Genomic DNA, 21178 nt, shown 5'->3' with positions numbered 1-21178 from the left:
TTTTTAGACTTGGGTAATTAAGGAGATTACATCCATTACTGAATTTTGCTGCCTTTCAAATGGTGATTCAGACTTTCATATCACCTTAATTAGACTATTACAAATATTTGTTGGTGGGCTTACTGAGTAAGAGCATAAAGAGGCTAATATTCAGCGTTACTTAGCCAAATTAGTAGGGACTTATCCAGCTAAGTGGCAGTAGCTAAATATCTATTCCTGCTCGGCGGCCGTCGCTTAGCCTGATAATTACTTATCCGGCTAAGCGATTAGCAGGAGTATACCAGGGAGGAGTTACTTAGTGGAATAATTGCCAATATTTGGACTTATCTGGTTAAGTTAACCGGATAAGTTAGATCTCCTCAATAGCAGGTCTAAAGACTTATCCAGCTAACTAGCAACTTAGTCAGGTATATTAAATAGCATAGCTTTGCCGCTGAATATCCCATGTGAGTTAGCCAGGTAAGCCTTATCTAGCTAACTCAGATGGATATTTTTGAAAATCTTACCCAAAATGTTTACAAGGGGCGCAGAACATGGCAGCAAGGTTAATTATGGGTGGTCCACAACAAATGAGCACAAACTCTTTGTTAAGGCATCTTTATTGGCTCCCTGTTGGAGCAAGAGTAAAGTTTAAGTTGCTGATCTTGATGTTTAAGGTATTTCACGGGACCGGGCACAAATTATTAGCAGAAGCTGACTAAGGTTTATAATCCAAAATGCAGTTTATGATCAGTTCATGGGGCATTGTTTCAAGTTCCATCAGGTTGAGAGATGCACAAATCTTTAAGTTGCAAGAGAGCTTATTCGGTAGCAGGTCCGGCACTGTGGAATCTAATTACCTGGCATTCAGGAAAAAGGTAAAAGCCTGACTGTTTCCAAGCAAGTAGGTTGGCCCTGTCATAATTTGGGTCAAGTGGGTTAGATATCCTCAGAGAAGTTTTTATTTTATTTTATGTTGCTTTATTATATTTAGAGGGTTTTAATGTATTTTTTACTGTTGTATATCTGTTCTGCTGTACATTGCCCCTGACAGATCTGGTATCTCAGTTGGGCGGTATATAAGAAATGTTAAATAAAGAGAAACACCATTAGTTTCTCTTTGAAAATTTTGCATAAAGTACACAGGCTAGTTGAAAATTGCCCCCAAAAAGAGCCACCTTTGCATTCTTCTTCCTAAGGAGGCATTTATCCTGGTGGATTAAAAATATTATAAATGTTTGGAAGGATGATAATGTTTGGGTTTTGTTTTATATGATATACTTTACAGTAGAGATGTGAATCGTGTCCTCGATCGTCTTAACGATCGATTTCGGCTGGGAGGGGGAGGGAATCGTATTGTTGCCGTTTGGGGGGGGTAAAATATCGTGAAAAATCGTGAAAAATCGAGAAAAATCGAAAAAAACGTAAAATCGCAAAACCGGCACATTAAAACCCCCTAAAACCCACCCCCGACCCTTTAAATTAAATCCCCCACCCTCCCGAACCCCCCCCCCAAATGACTTAAATAACCTGCGGGTCCAGCGGCGGTCCGGAACGGCAGCGGTCCGGAACGGGCTCCTGCTACTGAATCTTGTTGTCTTCAGCCGGCGCCATTTTCCAAAATGGCGCCGAAAAATGGCGGCGGCCATAGATGAACACGATTGGACGGCAGGAGGTCCTTCCGGACCCCCGCTGGACTTTTGGCAAGTCTTGTGGGGGTCAGGAGGCCCCCCCCAAGCTGGCCAAAAGTTCCTGGAGGTCCAGCGGGGGTCAGGGAGCGATTTCCCGCCGCAAATCGTTTTCGTACGGAAAATGGCGCCGGCAGGAGATCGACTGCAGGAGGTCGTTCAGCGAGGCGCCGGAACCCTCGCTGAACGACCTCCTGCAGTCGATCTCCTGCCGGCGCCATTTTCCGTACGAAAACGATTCGCGGCGGGAAATCGCTCCCTGACCCCCGCTGGACCTCCAGGAACTTTTGGCCAGCTTGGGGGGGCCTCCTGACCCCCACAAGACTTGCCAAAAGTCCAGCGGGGGTCCGGAAGGACCTCCTGCCGTCCAATCGTGTTCGTCTATGGCCGCCGCCATTTTTCGGCGCCATTTTGGAAAATGGCGCCGGCTGAAGACAACAAGATTCAGTAGCAGGAGCCCGTTCCGGACCGCTGCCATTCCGGACCGCCGCTGGACCCGCAGGTTATTTAAGTCATTTGGGGGGGGGGGGTTCGGGAGGGGGGGGGATTTAATTTAAAGGGTCGGGGGTGGGTTTTAGGGGGTTTTAGTGTGCCGGCTCACGATTCTAACGATTTATAACGATAAATCGTTAGAATCTCTATTGTATTGTGTTCCATAACGGTTTAAGACGATATTAAAATTATCGGACGATAATTTTAATCGTCCTAAAACGATTCACATCCCTACTTTACAGCAGCTTGCAACTGAATGTAAGATATGCCATACAGTGTCAGACCAAAGGTCCATCCTGTCTCACCATCTCTGTCAAAAGTTACCTGGCAGATTCCAAAGAATAGATCCATTCTTTGTTCCTCCCAGGGATAAACAGCAGCTTTCCCAAGCCTATTTGGCTAATAATGGTTTATGGACTTTTCCAACAACAACATGGAAGAGCCAATAAATCCCAGTGTGCTAAATCACGCACAAAAGAAGAGAAACAATAATCATAGAAATAATTAGGTCTTCCAAAAACACTTAAATGTATGTAAATATTGCAAAGTGTCAGCAAACCTGTCAGTGTGTCCTGCATGGACCACTCAGTCAACTTGATCAGTCACCTTGAAATTTGCCCAGTTTAAGATTTTTTTGAAAACATGGCCAGTGTTTCACATAAAATGCTTCTCAGGAGATCAGTCAACGTTGTTAAGTTAACATAAGACTGTTGTCTGAAATTGAGAGCAAAATGAAGAAAATTCAAAAAGAGTTCTTAAAAAGATATATAAAATTACTTATATGTGACCCAGTTATACCATTCATTATCTAGACTCCAAAGTCTCAATCATCGATGGAGAACCGAAGGAAAGACGTCTTCTACAATGACACAATTGCATCCAAACATGAGGATTATTGCTGTGATGCCAAACAGCTGGTGACATATAGCATCATGATGACATTAGCCCAAAAAAACACTCAAGTCCACTTCGGAATTCAAACCGCCTGGTGTGACAGCCTTCAATTTGCAAATCCAATGCTTTTCTAAGCATAGTAATTGGAGATTGAAATCTCCCCCATGCCTATTGGCAACAAGCTGATCGATTACATAAAATCAAAGGTCATCAAAACAGTGATGAAACTCCTCACACTGTGTATCCAGTTGCATTTATTTGATGATGAGAAGAGACTTGATCGATGCTCAGTCATTCTTATTTTAATCATACTTTTTGTCTTACCAACATAGACCTTTTTGCATGGGCATTCAATGATGTGTATAACTCCTGCTGACATGCATGTAGTAGAATGTTTGGAGCATTATTGTGCAATTGGTTGAAGAGATGAACGGCAACGAGATGTTCATAGACACATAACAAACAGTGCAGCTACTGCACAGTTGGAGCATCCCAGTGGCATGGTCTGACTGTTGAAGACCCCTGTAGAGAAATCAGAATGTACCAAATGATCCCTCCAACTGCTGCCTCATGTGTATGTAACATGAGGAGACTCCTTAAAAACTTCTTGATTTGTAAAATCCATCATTTCCTCATAATAGATGAATGAACTTCTCGTTGGTGCAGAAAAGGGCAACACACAGCTAATATGTTGCATATCGTCATACTTCCAAGGTAGGAACAACCATTTCCATTGATTGAATTTAGCTCTCAAATATGCTTTATGTACACACAATCTTGGGTAATCCCTGGCAAGAAACCTAGTAATCATTAGTTTGGCTTGAATCTGATAAACTATAACAGAAGAACATAGGCGCTGAAGTCAAAAGAAATGACTTACTGATAACCTTTGAGTGCCCATAGATGAGCACGCAAAAGCCCAAATTTTCAAAGCCCGGAGAGCGCAAAAACCAGGGGATAAGCGCATGACTGGGTCCTGCATGCGCTGCGTGCATTTTGAAAACAGGCAGGCTACACGCCAAAGTGCCAGGCACCTTGAAAGGGGTGGGCTGGGGGGCAGGGTCTGGATGGGGCAGGGGCCAATGGAACAGCATCCATTAGGCCTTGTCCTGGGGAAGTGTGTGCCGGCAGCCGGATGGCACACGCAACTTACTTCTGCTCAAAGGAGCAGGTGCATTTTAAAATAAGAGTAGTTAGGTGGGTTTAGGGGTTGGGGTAGAGGGGGGAAAAGGGAGGAAGGGTAGTTAGGGAAATTTCCTCCCAGTCCGCTCCTTAATTGGAGCGGGCTGGGAGGGAACTGGGCAAACGCACAATTGCGTCACCACATGTACTTTAAAAAATTCCCCCCCCCCGAGTGCGCGAGTTGCGACCTGCCCACACATGTACACAACTGATATTAATATCGGGCGCGCATGTGCGCACGGGTATCATATTTTATAACATGCGTGCGGCAACGTGCGCATGTTATAAAATTGGCGCGTCCATGTTTTAAAATCTACCCCAAAGTGTATTAAGGTATTGGCTTGTGTTTCAAGACTGTTGATCATGATTTTTAATATGCATTTATACAAAAAAAAAATCTATAAAATTGGGTGAATTTCAAGGCCTATCATCGAGTTGACAGAGTGATCCATGCAGTGTTTTACAGAACACATTGACAGGCTTGCTGACATTTAAATACATTTAAGTATTTTTGAAAGGCCTAGTTATTTCTTTTGTGTGTGATTTATGGCCTTTTCCTCCACAAATATGTCCAAATTGAAGAATTACAGCTATTTTTCACAGGCAACTTGCTTTGATATATTTCTAGACAGCGTTTACTCCTATCCTTGTTCACTTTGTTAGTTCTCTTTATTCTTGTCCTTTTTGTAATAAACCTTGATTGTTTGGTTAATAATTGTGTGTATTGACATGTAGAATGCTGAACTCACACAAACGGAGCCAGTCCCAGCGTTTATCCCACTTGTCTATCATTTCTATTCTCTTCTCTGTTAACTGCAACAATTTTTCTTTAATCTGAAATGTAAAACAAAGATTAATCACCCCATCATAGAAAACCTACTGCCTTTCATTAACATAAAAAGTTGCATTTTATTGTCTGCATTTACTTAAGAGTCTGACGAAACAAACTCTCATCTACCAATAGATTTGTGGAGGAGGGCAAAATGAAAGTTGGGAGCAGATCACGGATCTTTTGAAGGTCTGCTAATAATTATTGTACTCTTCTCCAGCTCTCTTCAGTTTACATCTTGCTTGCCTCCAGACTCCTTTTCTTGGGTCTTCTTTCCATCTTTCCTTTGTTTCCTTCTTTTTCCACCCTCACTCTAACAGTCTGTTGTTCTGATAATTTTTACTTCTTCATCTCATTTCCCTGCATCTTTCTTCTCGGTCTCGCTCTCGTATTTCTGTCACTACCTTGTCAATTCTCTTCTTCCTTCCCATCTCACCCTTATGCCCTCCAGCATCCACCCCGCCTTAACAATGCAGAGATAGAGAAGATATGCTCACTACTTGGGCTATGTGTAAAAGCAGCATGCAGCCTGTTGTATTTCATGGCTCCATCTGTATACTAGGAACTTCTGTAGGTCATGATACATTTTGTAGGACTGACAAGAAAGATGTTGCAATACATAAGTTTTTAAGACCTCACAGACCTCTTCTTCATATATGAAGATGAAGTCTGTGAAGTCGAAAAAGCTCATGAACTACATCATTTTTCTTGATGGTCCTTTAAAAGGTATCACAACCTACAAAGATTGTAGTTTTCTCAAGGACCCATATGGTTGGTTATAAGAACTTGGCATGAACTTGAATTCAGAGCTACTAGAATCTGGTAAAATAAACATGGACAGCAAAAGGTAGAAAAATATTTTCAATTTAAATATCAGATTATATCACTTTTTAAACTTTAAAATGTATTTGTATAATTAAAAGAAAAGCTTAACTGATTAGTAACAGTACTCTGCTCATTAGATCTATCTGCAACAATTAAAACATACCAAATGTGAAAAGAATGCATTGGGCCAGATTTTAAAAAGCATTTACATGCTTAAAATTGGGTTTTACATGTGTAAATGCATTTCACTCAAGTAAATGGCTTTTGAAGATTGTTATGATAGCATGTTACATTTACGCATGTAACTCTTTTGAAAATTACCTCCATTATGAGGAGACTGTATTCATCCACATTTTATTTGTTTTTTATTGTATTTATTTAGATTTAGCTCATGCTTTCTCATTGGTAGTGCAAGGTGAGTTATGTTCAGGTAAAATAGGTATTTATTTCCCTGTCAAACAGTGAGGCAGATGGAGCAGTATGTGAGAGACAAAGAACACCTGTGGAACTTGGGTGTATTTCAAATGGAGTACAACTTCCAAACTTGTTGATGTATTTTTTTTTATAGGAGGTGGAAACTCCTTGCTGTAATTTCTGTCTTTAATCTCCCTGAACTCAGTGGCACACACATGGGCTGTTTCCTTTCACTGCCCTAATGGGGCAGTTCTTGTTGCAGGTTTTGGCTTTATTGTTAGCAGATCACTTTGAAACCATCTACTTTCAACAAGTGGGTTTTTTTTTTGTGCGACAGCCCTGGACGTACCTCTTCAGAAGCAGGGTGTTTGCGGGCTAAAAGTGTCTTTCCTAGGTCGATGCAGTTCGTAAAGGTTTTGGTCCTGGCATCAATCTCTGCTTTGATTCCTTGATGGCATTTCATTAGTAATTCTACCGATGACACATCTCTGAAGAAAGGAAAAGACTGGAACTTACATTTCTCAAATGTGTAACAAGACAATCTTGAAAGTGCATCAAAGTATAGCCATTCGAAAAGAGCTTTACAATTGTCTTACTTTTAAATAATTAAAACATACTCCGAAAAAATATATTTCATGTGAAAAGCAATTGCGCGACCCTTCCCTTGTCCATGGAGGAGGTGTGATGGTAGGTTGGGAACCAGGTACACTCTACCTCAAAGTTTCTGCCTCAGAGAGTAAAATATTTTTCTATATGATCTCCAACAGATTAGATATTTCTTTTCTCTGCTTTTACCAAACTGGAATTGAGTAAAAGCAAAGGGAATGATTCCATTTAAGCTAGGAGCATCGGCATTCAAAGCTACCCAACTGAAGCTAGCTGAGTAAGTCTGGTCAGAAAAATATCTGTCCTGAAGATACTCAGATAATTTCATCTGGGTAACTTTAACCAGGTTATGTTCCACTGACTATTACCATTTCAATGGCCTAATATTAGGTCCCCAAAAAATGTAGGCAATTATTTTTACCGAAAAAGGGAGGGTCCAACAAAATAGACCGGAAGGTGGTCTGTCAAGCCAGAAGGCAAGTATTAAAGCGAGACAGACCAACTGCCTTAGATTAAAATAATTTATTTGCACATATATCTCTCGAACAAAAGAGCCCTCTGGCCGAGTTTCGCACAAGGCTACTTCAGGGGCAAAGGCGAGAATAAAATGGCTAATTATTTTAAAACAAAAGTTACAGATATATCAAATCAACTTTCAAAATTCCCACTACCTGCATATAAAGATGTTGAACCCATCTTTACATGGTCAGAATTTACCCTGGTCACAGAAAATACTATACAAATTATCATCAGAAAACAAAATCCTTCCAACTCACCTGACAACCCCTGCTCAGGCGCTTTTTTCAAAGCATTGGGCCCACACGCTAGCAATTTCTTAGCACAGTTAGTAAACCAATCCTTAGAAACCGGTTTCTTTCCATCCTCTCTCAAAAAAACCTCAATTCTACCTATCTTAAAAAACAAATCCAAAGAAGAATTCGATCTCAGTAACTTTAGACCCATTGCCACATTAACATCCTTAGCTAAGTTAATTGAATCAGCAGTACTATCTCAACTATCAGACTACCTATCAGAAAATGACATATTACATACAAACCAACATGGATTTCGCAAAGGTCACTCCACTGAAACCCTTCTCCTAACTTCCTTTGATTCTATATTTCGGGCTTTTGACTCTTACACGGACCACATTATTGTTTTCTTGGATATATCAGCAGCTTTTGATACCATTGATCACCAAATACTTATTTCCATTCTTAAATCTATAGGCATTACAGGTACTGTACTACAATGGTTCATTTCATTCTTATCAGACCGCATCCAACAAGTCAACATAAACAATTACTCCTCCGATCCATATTCCATTGCATCAGGTGTTCCACAAGGTTCTTCTCTATCTCCTATTCTTTTCAATATCTATCTGCTACCTCTTTGCCGCATATTAGCCTCTTTAAATATAAACTTCAAAATTTATGCTGACGATATACAGTTTATGGTACCATATAATATCTCCTGGACCCATACACTATCATTAATATCACTATATCTTACAACCATCGATACATGATTATCTCATAATCGTCTGAAACTAAATCCAAAAAAAACAGAAATAGTTCACCTCTCATCAATCACTGACTCATCTATAGGCCCCCCTTCTCAACTTATATTCAACGGAACAACCATCCCCATTTCAAAATCTGCAAAAAATCTAGGCATAACTATCAATACAGATCTTTCACTAAAACAACACATATCCATGTTAACTAGGAACTCCTTCTATAAACTTCAACTCTTAAAACGGCTACGTCCTCTACTTTTTTTTCATGACTTCCGGACTATTCTTCAATCACTCATTTTCTCTGGACTGGATTACTGTAATTCTCTATATATAGGCCTCCCAGAAAACACACTTCACTCACTCCAACTAATCCAAAATGCAGCAGCACGTATCCTAACAAATTCATCAAAAAAAACCCACATTACTCCAATACTTCAGTCTTTACATTGGTTACCAGTTAAACATAGAATACAATTCAAAATTTTGTCCATTATACATTCTCTTATCTACACTCCCAACTCGGTTACTTTATGCTCCATCCTCCGAATTTACAAACCAACTAGACACCTAAGATCATTGGAAAAAAACCTTCTTGACATTCCCTCACCTCGACAAGCCCGTCTTGATATCACCAGAAAAAGAGCTTTCTCAGTCATAGGTCCCATCCTATGGAATGCTCTACCAGATCCTATCAGATCCATATCCAATCCTAAGCATTTCAAAAAATCTTTAAAAACTCACCTATTTCGAACCGCATTTCAGATACCACCCACTAAATAATCATCTCACACTTCCAGAATACATATCTCTAGTTAGGCACCCAACATTCTCTTGTTCTGTGTATTGATTTCTTTTTGCTACCTATTTAATTTTAAACAATTTGTTATTTTATATTAATGAAAATTTTTGTAATTTATATTTTTATATGTCAACCCACTTTCAATCATTATTATTCTTACTTTTAACTTTTACTTTAATTTTAATTTGTTTTTATTTTTCATTTTATTATTTTTGATATATGTAAACCGTTTTGACTAAACACTGTTTGTAAAGACGGTATAAAAATACTTTTAAATAAATAAAATAAATAAAATTAGAAATCAATTTCTCAAGTTGTTATCTAAAATAAAAAATAAATGATCACGGCAAGGTTATTGGTATACATCGGTCTATTGAAGCAATCATTGAAATGTGAAAACAAGTGAGCAATTTCAGGCAGTAAGATATGGCTCTTTTGTTCGAGAGATATATGTGCAAATAAATTATTTTAATCTAAGGCAGTTGGTCTGTCTCGCTTTAATTCTTGGCAGCTATTTTTAGTCCAAAATCTAGATATTCAGCTCAAAATGAGTACTTAACTCAGGGCCTTAAGTTGAAGTGTTTAGAGTTTTCTGAATGTCAGCCTATAAGCTGTTATAAGTAAAATTCCATGAAACACTTCATGAAATCAGCTTTGTTGCATTATCAAGCATTTCTATATATGATTACTGACTGTTGTAGTACTATATTTTCTCAGTAAAAAAATGAGGGTATACTGAACACCACCAAAGACTCTCTCAGTATACTAAAAGTATACAAGTAGTGAAGTTAACTACAATTGTATCTTAATCTAAAACACATTTTTATTAAATTGTTTTAATTTTACGTTTTGTATATATTCTGCTGTAAAGAAGGGAGATATGGTGATAAAATCTCATAACACACAGGGTCAGATTTTAAAACTTACGCGTGGGCGTAGATTTGTGCACGCAACCCGGCGCGCACAAATCTACGCCCGATTTTATAACATGCGCGTGTAACCCTTTTTAAAATGTGGCCCACACTGCATAACACAGAAAGGAATCACCTAGCAATTCCTGGTGATTGATGAAGGGTATGTGGATGATGAAGGGTATGTGGATTGATGAAGGGTATGTGGATGGAAATACATTGATCGGCTAAAGGTGCTCGTTTTAAAATTAGCCTTTTAGTATATCGGGGCACTATATTTTTCCAGGTTTTGTTCATCAGAAAATTTGCAGTGGGCCAGGGGTACAGTGTGTCTGTATGTACAATTCATTCAAAACTCATTTAAAAAATATTGGCCTAAATTCATCATTTTGTGAGAGAGAGAAAAACAGCAACAGAGACAGACAGACTCTATAGAGACTCACATATAAGTTAACTATTTATACCACTGTAAAAGAGGCTACTAGTAACTCGGGGTGAGGTTTTGGTGGTGGGCTAGGTTTTAGGGGGGCAGTTTTACATGTACAGTCAGAGGTAGGAACAGCACAGGTGACATCAGTGAAGATTTTATGTGATTTGGAGATCTAGCTAGGTAGAGAGTAGAGATGTGATTCGGCCAAACCTTTTGGTTTGGCCTTCGTTATCGGCCCGTCGCTGGAAATTTCATTTCCCGCGGTTCGGGCTGATTTTCTTTCGTTTACCCCCCGAAACGAAGCCCGAAACCCGCCCCAAATTACAACAGGGGTTGTAAAAAACAAAACAAAACCCCAAACCCACCCCAACCCTTCAAATTTAATTAATTGCAACCCCCCCTCCTGACCCCCCAAGACTTGCCTGACCAACCCCCCAAGACTTACTGAAAGTCCTTGGTGGTCCAGCGGGGGTCCCGGGAATGATCTCCTGCTCTTGGGCCATCAGCTGCCAGTAATCAAAATGGCGCCGAGGGCCCTTTGCCCTTACCATATGACAGGGGCTATCAGTGCCATTGGCCGGCCTCTGTCACATGGTAGGAGCAATGGACGGCCGGTGCCATCTTAAAAAATGGTGCGGGCCAACCATTGCTCCTACCATGTGACAAGGGCTGACCAATGGCACCGATAGCCCGTCACACAGTAAAGGCAAAGGGCCATCGGCGCCATTTTGATTAGTGTCAGCCGATGGCCTGAGATGGGGAGATCACTCCCGGGACCCCGCTGGACCACCAGGGCAAGTCTTGGGGGTTCGGGAGGGTGGGGGTTGCAATTAATTAAATTTGAAGGGTTAGAGTGGGTTTAGGCTTTTTTTTCCCTTTAATATGCCCTTTCTCCCCCCCCCCCACCCAAGTATGATAAGAAACCATATGAAATTTTGTGGGTTTTCTTATCGTTTCGTTGCCCTCCCGAAACACGACGAAATAGGAAATATCGTCTCTATTTCCTATTTCTTCGCAAATTAATGCACATCCCTAGTAGAGAGTACATTGTACAATTCTCATCTTTTTGTATCTTTCATCACTTCAAATCACATAAAATCTTCACTGATGCCAACTGTGCTATTTGTACCTCTGACTTTGTATATAAAACTGTCCCCCAAAACCTGGCCCACCACCAAAACCTCACCCCAAGTTCAGAATGCCACCTCTTACAGTGGCAAAAAAAATTGACTTCTATGGGAGCCTCCACAGAGGCTCTCTCTCTCTCTCTCTCCCATCCCCTCCCTTCTCTATCTGCCCTCTTCCTTCCCGAACCACAATTTGCAATAAAAACATTATCGGCTGGTAAAGCACAGCTAACACAGGCACAACGCACAGGAAAAAGGTGTAGTTATTTCCAGCGTTAAAATCTGCATTGTGGTGCATTACTCTATCACATGCCATGCTAACTGACCCTCATTTCCATTTACTCAACCCAAACTCCTCCCACTTGAATACAAATGTAAATTTGCATACATATTTTGCAATGTGCCATTTATCACATGAGTTACGGCGTTATTGCAGGCATTAGGGCCCTAACGCCCACAATAAGGCCCTAACACAATTTTATAAATGACCCTCATTGGCTCTTACCAAAGAGGTAAACACGTGTAATACAGAACATATAATAACTATACAATAAATTTGAAATGATTTCCCATTATCAATGGCACTTGTTACATCCACCTTCAGAACATATCTGTTGATGATATTTTATCCAGTGTTAAATTTTGATCATATTGTTTCCCTTGATGTTTACGTGGGCAATTTCAAAGCCATTTACGTGGGTAAATAGCGATTTACACATGCAGACTCTCCGTCAAAACATTTCCCTCCTTTGATACGGCTAAAGTTGTTTCACAGTGTATGCACTTTTAGCTGTACTTAGGGGGAGCATTTCTGGGGGCAGGTTTGGGGCAAGATGGCAAATAATGCACAGAGGGGCCGATGCAATACCATGTGCCAGCCGCTGCACATGGCCTAATACGCGATTGGGCACGTGTTTTGGACGTGCATCCATAACCCCCGATCCAATACGGGGATTAGCGCATCCAAAGCACGCGCCCAAATTGCCGCTTGGCTAATAGCGCTCATCACTTGGACATCCTTGTAGATGAGGCTATTAGCTAATGCACGCGATCCAATAAATTTTCCGCACAGCCAATGCACCCTTGCAATGCGGCAAAATTTACGCCAGCCCGGGGTTGGCGTAAAGGTATACCACACTCAAAGGCGCATTGAAAGAAAAAAGAAAAAGCCTGCTTTCTGTGATTTCTCCTAATAGTGTCTTAATGATACTATGTAGGAGGAACCAAATAAAGCAGTATTTATTTTTAAAAAATTATATGAAATAAAAATTCTGGTCGTCCAATACACACACAAGATAGACGAACCAGACCGTGTATCTTGTGCGTGGTAGCAGGAGAAAATGGATGCTCGTAGATTGAGTGTCCGTTTTCCCAACCAGCTTGACAGCCACCTCTCCTGTGCGTCCGATTCCAAGGAGATGCTAGGGTTGCACATTTGTCCCTAATGCCTCCTTTTTAGTGCCACCCCTCATTTTAATATTGGATCACGAGCCCAGGAGAGGTGGCTGGGCGCGCGTTAGGAAATGGACGGCAAACACTGAGCGCCCGTTTTCTGTGCACATTTATTACATCGGCCCCTGAGATTGTATCTTCAAGTCTATGCACCTTACTTTCTGAAGATTATCTACCGGCACAAAATGCACATTCAAAAGCTCTTACCTGTAGCACGTTTAAAAGTGGAAGTGCACATATACTTTCCTCTTTCAAAGCTGGTGCAAGGTTTGTGGGTATAAAGCATCTGTGCACATTGTCCCAAAAAGGACATTTTGAAAATTTCCCATTAAGGAAGCAATTTTAGGCTGGTGTAAAATCTGCGGGTATTTTTTACCATCCAACTTTACACTAATTTTCAAAGCTAAAGTACGTACATAGTACACATAGTTTTGCCGAAAGAATTTACACACATACTTTAGCCTGAATTTTCACAGCAGACATGCGCATAAGTCCACTTTGAAAATGTGTGGGCATATGCTCCCAAGCAGGCGTAACTTTGTACGTGTAGATTTACACACATACTTTTGAAAATCAAAAAGTATGCCCCCAACGCCATCCCTTGAATGCCTGCATGCAAATGCAGACAAAAATATGCACAGAGCCAAGCTTCACATATACTTTGACACTCATAACCCCTCCAGTTGTTTTTTTTTAATGTGCTGCTTAAGGGGCATGAAACAGGTTTTCATGTGCGTAAATCACTTTGAAGATCGACCCCTAAATGTTTAGGGGTAGATTTTAAAAAAGAGCGCGATCGCGTACTTTTGTTCGCGCAGCAGGAGCAAACAAAAGTATGCTGGATTTTATAAGATACGCGCATAGCCGCGCATATCTTATAAAATCCTGGATTGGCGAGCACAAGGCTGCCGATTTTGGGCAGCCTGCGCGCGCCGAGCCGCGCAGCCTGCCTCCGTTCCCTCCGAGGCCACTCTGAAATCGGAGCGGCCTCGAAGGGAACTTTCTTTCGCCCTCCTCTCACCTTCCCCTCCCTTCCCCTACCTAACCCACCCCCCTGGCCCTATCTAAATCCCCCCCTTACCTTTGTCCCTCGATTTACACCTGCTAGAAGCAGACGTAAATCTACGCGCGCCAGCTGACTGCTGGTGTGCCGTCATCCGACCCGGGGGCTGGTCCGGAGGCCTCGACCGCACCCCTGTGCCGGCGCCACGCCCCCGGTCCCGCCGCATCATTCGGCCCCGCCCCCAACACGCCCCCTTAAAAAAAACCCCGGGACTTACACGCGTCCCGGGGCTCTATTTTGCATAGGCCGCCGGTGCGCAAGGGCCCAGATTTACGCGAGCAGGGCATTTAAAATCCGCCCGTGTGTGTAGATCAGGGGTGGGCAGTTCCAGTCCTCGAGGGCCACAAACCAGTCTGGTTTTCAGGATAGCCCCAATGAATATGCATGAGAGAGATTTGCATGCACTCTGCCTCAGTTGTTTGCAAATCTATGTCATGCATATTCATTAGGATATCCTAAAACCTCGACAGGTTTGTGGCCCTCGAGGACTGGAATTGCCCACCCCTAGTGTAGATGGAGCATGATCACAATAACAAAGTGTAATGGAGACAGCATATTTATGGCGATCCTAAGTCTCTTCATGATATTTTCCATGACACTGAATGCAGTTAGTTAGTTTCATGACTGAAGACATGCTTATTTACCACACTACATAACTTTCCGTCCACCACGTGTGGTGTATCAAAAACAAAAACCTTTGAAAAAACAAAGGTGAATAATAACCAGTGTTATTAATTTCTCTTTACCTTGGCTTCTCCTGAGTTTCAATTTGTCTAATGATGCTGTCCATCCAAAACATTAGGTCTCGTACGGTGCTGAAAAAGTGAAATTTTTCAGCTGTGCCAATCAGTTGGGAACGTCGAATGTCACAAGCATCCAGAAGGGCCTTCCATGCCTCCACCACTTCCTGTTCTTTTTTCTGGATCGCCACTGCCTCTGACCCTGCGTATGCCATCTGTAGATGAGCTGCAACATCTTGAAACTGTTGGACCTACAAAAAATAAAATCCCTTTTGCTATCATTCCGTTATGGAGTTATGTATGTTTATGATATACTGCAGACCAATACATACTGCATCTAATTTAATGCACTACAGAAAAAAAAGGTCTCAGAATTGACATTTTTTCAATTACAAACTTAAGTATGTATGTACTAAGCATTTTCCCCATAGACATTAAATGGGAAAAACCTTTTAATTACAGCAGGTCCTTAGATTGGAAAGAAACAGTCATATAACTGTCCAATTAACCTCTAGGGTTCCCACTTTTGACGACTCCAAAATATATTTGACAAGCCATAACTCTTTTTTGTAGTCCATGTGATCAGCTTTAGATATAGGACTTTATTCGAGCATTTTTTATTAAGTGTGTATGTAAATTCTAAATCCTAACAATATTTAGGAGAGTGAGTGAAAGGTTGAAAAAGGCGATGGCTGAGGGCATGTTTGTGAGAGAGGCTGAGGAACAGGGTGTACGTGTGAGAGAAGGAGAAGAGACGGGGGGGGGGGGGGGGATGCGAGAGAGAAGTGACAGGAGGAGGGGGACACTCGGGATGAGAGAAGGCATGTGTCATGATGCACTGGGGTTTACTCCTTATAGTTAGGGATAGTGTAAGTTGGAGTTTAGGGGAGGCACTATTATTTGGTACATCCCCTCCCTTTGAGGGTGCTGGGATGGCCGCTCCCCCTGGTAAGAAAATAAAAGCAGCTCTCTACTGAGAAACTTTAGGAAGTGCTTTTAGATTTCTGTTAGGTGGCAGTGCAACAGCATTTTTTTTATTTTTATTTGGATGTAGCCTGTTCATAAGATCCAGGCAAGCCCTGCCTAGGGATCCTGAGCAAGGACACTAACTGGCTGCTGGGGCTTACCTTTGGGTTGTTTTATGGATTTTGGACTTTAGCGTAAAGAAGGCCTTGGGAGACACCCCCCCCCCCCCCCCCCGGGTGTCGCCTGTGTATAGGGCACAGGGAACCCTGTCCCTGGGGAGCCCAGCATAAGGAAGAGCTTCCCCGTTGCAACCTTTTTAGGAGACCAGAGGAATGGTGATGACCTGGGTCTTCCGGTAATTTTGGAATACATTTGGGGGAAAAGATTTTTGGTTACCAGAGTCAGGAGGAAGATTTCTACTGCCCCCTTCTGGTCTTAAGAGGAACATCGGGAGCTGCATGTTACTGAGAGGATCCCTTCCATCGTGGGATTTGAGAGGAATAAGAGACGTTGAAAGTGTGGGCGAGCTGAACTGTGAGTAAGACCAGTTTGAAACCTCCTGAGGACACCCATTCAGAGTCTTCAACCCCTGGAGAAAGAGGATTTTGGACTTTCTGCTGAGACTGTAAGTTACCATTTTTGCCAGTTTGGAAAGGTTTTCCTGCCCACACAAGGATACGCTACCCATCTGGGATCCTCACTTATCCAAGGCCTTGGAGGGTGAATGCTTCCAATAGTCTGGTAGTAGAGACCCATGCACAGATGGAGGGGAAAGACTGTAACAAGAGATCATCTGTGGTGCTAAGGATTATGTTCACTGTGCCATACAACCATTTTGACTTACCATCAGTAAAGTATTTACTTTGAACACTCCAAACAGAATCTCCGATGTGTTGTTTGGCACTGTCAGCACTCACAGCAGAGAAAGGTATACCTCTCCCAGTGAAAGTAGTTACAGAGGCACCCCTTATCCCTCCGGGCCCTGAAAGGAGATTTCCTTCCACCTCACCAACAAAGGACTCAGGCCTTGGGGGATAGAGACTTGTGCAAAGAGCCAGCCTGTGTGATCCAGCCCAGAAAGAGACAGACATTTTTTTATGGGGCCTGCACTCGGAGATGGGGATACACATGTAAAAAACACTTTTGGAAATTTTTTGTGCTCCATAGTGTACACCTTTCCAATCTTGTTTCCTAGAGAGACAGGATGGGAAAAATTCTTATTAAACACAGACCTGGTGATGTTAGGTCCTATATGAATCACCTTAAATCCCAGTGCATTTCTAGTATGCATTCATATGTGATAAGATCTCAGTATGTAGATACGATCTCAGTGTTTACAAATCAACTTTTAAACTTCCACAGTAGACACCTTCAACAACATTTTGTAAATGTTACATTTTAAATATCAAGATTTTTTTCACTGAGACTGATTTTTATATTAAAAATGGGGAACATGGAGGCTAGCTCAGTGGCTCATTGCCATGCAGACCCATCGGGGTTCAGTTTCTGATCCTGGCTGCTGCTGCCTAGGCCAGCCTCAGAAAGTCATCATTGCCTCGTCAGCAGTCGCACGTACAGTTTTTAGGCTATACCTGTACTCCCAGAGTATGGATATCACGCTCAAATGTGGTGTGCGTTCTGTGTAAAGATTCTGCAGTGTTAGCGTCGAGGCCCAGCTCTTCCGGTAATGCTTTGTGCTTCTCCTGGATGAAGCCCAAGATTTCTGTGCCATCATAGAAGTATTTGTGAAGAACATAGGAAGCAGACAGCATCTGCATACGTGTGTCAATCAGCTCTAGTAAATCCGCCCAACTCTCATTCAGACTATCTTTCCATTCAGCGATTGTTGTGGACTCTAAATGGCCACCATCAATAAGCTCTTCAATCAGTATGTTCACGTTATCCATGCGCTCTTGTCCAACAGCTCCTGTCTCTCGGGCAAAGTCACGGAATTTCTCTCGCAGCAACTGCAGATGAAAACATTTAATTAAAAGTTAGCTACAGTTACAATTCATCTATGTACATATATATTCAAATATACAATACAGCTAGATTTACTAAGAATGTTTTCAAAGAAAAATATGGGAAAAAGCTCATAATAAATCTGCCCCTAGAATGACTTCTGAAATCACCACTAAAACTATCAAGATTTATTTTCAAAAGATTTATTTTAACTTTGATGTATGTAAAATAAAAGGCAAGGGGAAGAATAGATTGTCTTTTCTAGGATGAAGAAAAAGATGAAAGCAAAGTTGTGAATAGACTTTAACTAAGATATATATATATAATAAGTTGCTTGTTAAGTATTCAAAGTCACTCTGTCAAAATAAGTTAAGTACTCTAAGGGGCAGATTTAAAAAAAGTACGCGCATGCGTACTTTTGTTCGTGCACCCGGCGCAAACAAGAGTATTCCGGATTTTAATTGATACACGCGTAGCCGCGCGTATCTTTTAAAATCCGGGGTCGGCACGTGCAAGGCTGCGCAAAATCGGCAGCCTGCGCATGCCGAGCCGCGCAGCCTGCCTCCGTTCCCACCGAGGCCGCTCCGAAATCGGAGCGGCCTCGAGGGGAACTTTCTTTCCGGCACCCCCCACCTTCCCTTTCCTTCCCCTAACTAACTCGCCCCCCCCGCCGGCCCTAACTAATTTCCCCCCCCCACCTTTATTTCAAAAGTTATGCCTGCCCAAGGCAGGCGTAACTTGCGCGCGCGGGCCGGCTGCCGGCGCGCCATGTTCCGGTCCGGGGGCTGGTCCAGAGGCCACGGTCATGCCCCCCAGAATGCCCCCCCGATGATGCGCCAGCCGCGTCATGCCCCCCCCCCCGACACACCCCCAACACGCTCCCCTAGGAAAGCCCCGGGACTTACGCACGTCCCGGGGCTTGTGTGCGCCGCCGAGCCTATGCAACATAGGCTCAGTGCATGCAAGGAGTGGAAGGGGCAGCTTTTCGGGGGTTACGCGCGTATCTTATGCGTGTACCCCTTGGGGCAGATTTTCAAAGTTATTAAGCTTTCCAAGTTACTCTGTATCTCCTAAGTTGTTAAGTTCTTGATGTTAGCCTGTAAAAATAAGGAGTCCATGTCTGATTTGCCTTCTCAGTTTCATGTGAACCAATGTGATATCTTGATCTAACGTCGGTATATAAAAACAAACAAACAAACAAACAAACAAACAAATAAATAAATAAAAATATGAGCTGGGAAGGTGTCAAAGAAAGCAAGGATGACCATATTAGATTTAAATTCATTGTATTGCCTTGCTTTATTTTAACTTAGCTGTGAATTTTTTACTTTTAATGTGTACTTTCAATTATGTATATTTTTTGTAAGCCGCTTAGGGCTTTTGCATAGGCAGGATATAAATAAATTACTCATAACAAATAGAGATGGGCATACGGGTGAAACAAAATAGGAAATGAGTCAAAATTTCCTATTTCATTTTGAGTCGTACTTAAAACGTAATGATTTAAATTCTGATGAAATTTCATCAGAAACTCGTTAAGTTTTGAAAACCGATTAATGCAAAAAAAAAAAAAATGTCACTGGTTGGGCCTAAGCCTAGGCCTGAAGCTAGGACCTCGCCTAGAGAATAGGCCAAGACCCAAAGCAAGGGACCCGGCCTATACCTGAGCTTGATTCTGGTGCCTTGGCCTGGGCTTCATCTAGGCATAGGTTGCGGCCCAATGAAATGGCTATTGCCTACACCCAAGCAAAGGCCCAGGCCTGGGAAATTTTCCAGCCCTCCCACCACTTACCAAATCTGATCCTGTCCCAATGCTTAGGCCTTGGTCCGGACCCAGGCCCAATACCAGGTCCTTACACCTAGGCCAAGGCCTGGGCCCAGGCTCAAACCCAATGCCTGGTCCAGGGACCGGATCCAGATGCCTAGACTTGGCTAAAACCCAGGCCTGATGCTGGGGCCCAATTTGGAAGCTGGGTCCCAATGCTTGGGCCCGGGCCTAGGCCAAATCCTGGGCTCAGGCCTGATGCCAGGGCCCAGTCCGGAGACTTGGTTTTGATGACTGGACCTTGGCCAGGGCCCAACATCTGGGCCTCAACCCAGGATCAGGCTCTGGCCCAGCACCCAGGCCTCAGAGTTCTTCTTCTGATGTTTTCTTTTTTTGCTCTTGAAATGATGCCGTCCATTTGGGAGCTTAATTAAACTGCCATACATCTAAATGGTGCCCTTCACTAGGGAGAGCGAAGAAAGGAGATGTCAGAAGAAGACCTCTGAGGCTTGGGTGACAGGCCTGGCCCAACCCTGACATCAGGACTCTGGGTCAGGGTCTGGCATTGGGCCTGGGTTGAGGCTTAAGCATTGGGACCAGGTCCTAACATTGGGCCTGGGCCCAGGTGTCTGCACTTGGCTTCCAGGTTAGGCCCCGGCATCAAGCTTGGGTCTGGGCTAAGGCCCAGGTGTCAGGATCTGGCCTTCACACCGGGATTGGGCCTGGGCTTTGGCCTATACTGAGACCCAGGCATCAGTAGCTGGCTTCTGAGTCATGCCTGGAGCTGGGACCAGGACTCAAAGCCTGGGACTTGTGAAGGACCTAAACTGAAGTCATGGGTACCTACCGCAGCCTAGTACTATGGAAGTCCGAAGCTTTGGCCTGGGCCTAGGCCTTGGTGTCAGATCCCCCCTGGACTGGGTAAGTGGAAGTTTGGAGGATCCTGGCCCTGGCATTTTTTCCAGTGGGAGGGATGGGTGGTGGGGACAAGAGGCCTCAGGAGGCCTGTTTCTTTTTTTTTTCTCTGTTTTTGTTTTTTGGGTTTTTTTAAATATTTATTTTGGGGTTTTTTTTTAATTAAATAAAGATTAAACAAAATGAAATTCATGGGGAACCCCATCCCCTAAAATGAATAAAGGTTATTTTAAGGTCTTTGATGATGGCCTTTAGTCAAGGAAAATGTATATTTTTTTTTTCCTTTACTCCTTTTTATATACTTGAGATCCATACAGGTGATTTTCTGTTGGACAACGCAATCCTGTTTCTAAAAGCTAATATTTGATGAAGCGCACCAGTACAATAACAGTCTCTGATTTCAAAGTATAAGTGACACCTATAAGCAGTCAATCAGGAAGTGACTTACTTCCCAGATCCAGTCTGGAAAGACAGCATCCCCTGGATCAGGACCTCCCTCGTTTGTGTGTGCGTGTATGTGGCCTCGGGTGGTCTCTAGAGAGAGAGAGAAAGAGGTGGGGCAGATAGAAAAGCAATACCAAGCGGCAGTGCTTGGGGAAACAGAGAGATCACGGTGCAGA

At 42.7% G+C, this 21178-nt stretch overlaps 1 protein-coding gene across 2 annotated transcripts in view; it reads right to left on the bottom strand.

Moving 5' to 3' along the window:
- Positions 1-21178, bottom strand: part of SPTB (spectrin beta, erythrocytic) — a 273420-nt gene that overhangs the window by 46397 nt on the left and 205845 nt on the right. For both annotated transcript variants that reach the window (XM_029598897.1, XM_029598898.1), the window contains exons 27-30: positions 17509-17883; positions 14957-15201; positions 6653-6791; positions 4985-5069 (exon numbers count right to left, since the gene is read on the bottom strand). In XM_029598897.1, coding sequence (XP_029454757.1) covers positions 4985-5069; positions 6653-6791; positions 14957-15201; positions 17509-17883 — 844 coding nt within the window. The remainder of the gene's footprint in view (positions 1-4984; positions 5070-6652; positions 6792-14956; positions 15202-17508; positions 17884-21178) is intronic.

Source organism: Rhinatrema bivittatum, chromosome 4 (assembly GCF_901001135.1).
Source record: "Rhinatrema bivittatum chromosome 4, aRhiBiv1.1, whole genome shotgun sequence".
NCBI lineage: Eukaryota > Metazoa > Chordata > Amphibia > Gymnophiona > Rhinatrematidae > Rhinatrema > Rhinatrema bivittatum.
Note: the sequence above shows the minus strand (reverse complement) of the source record. Positions and strands in the feature narration are given on the sequence as shown.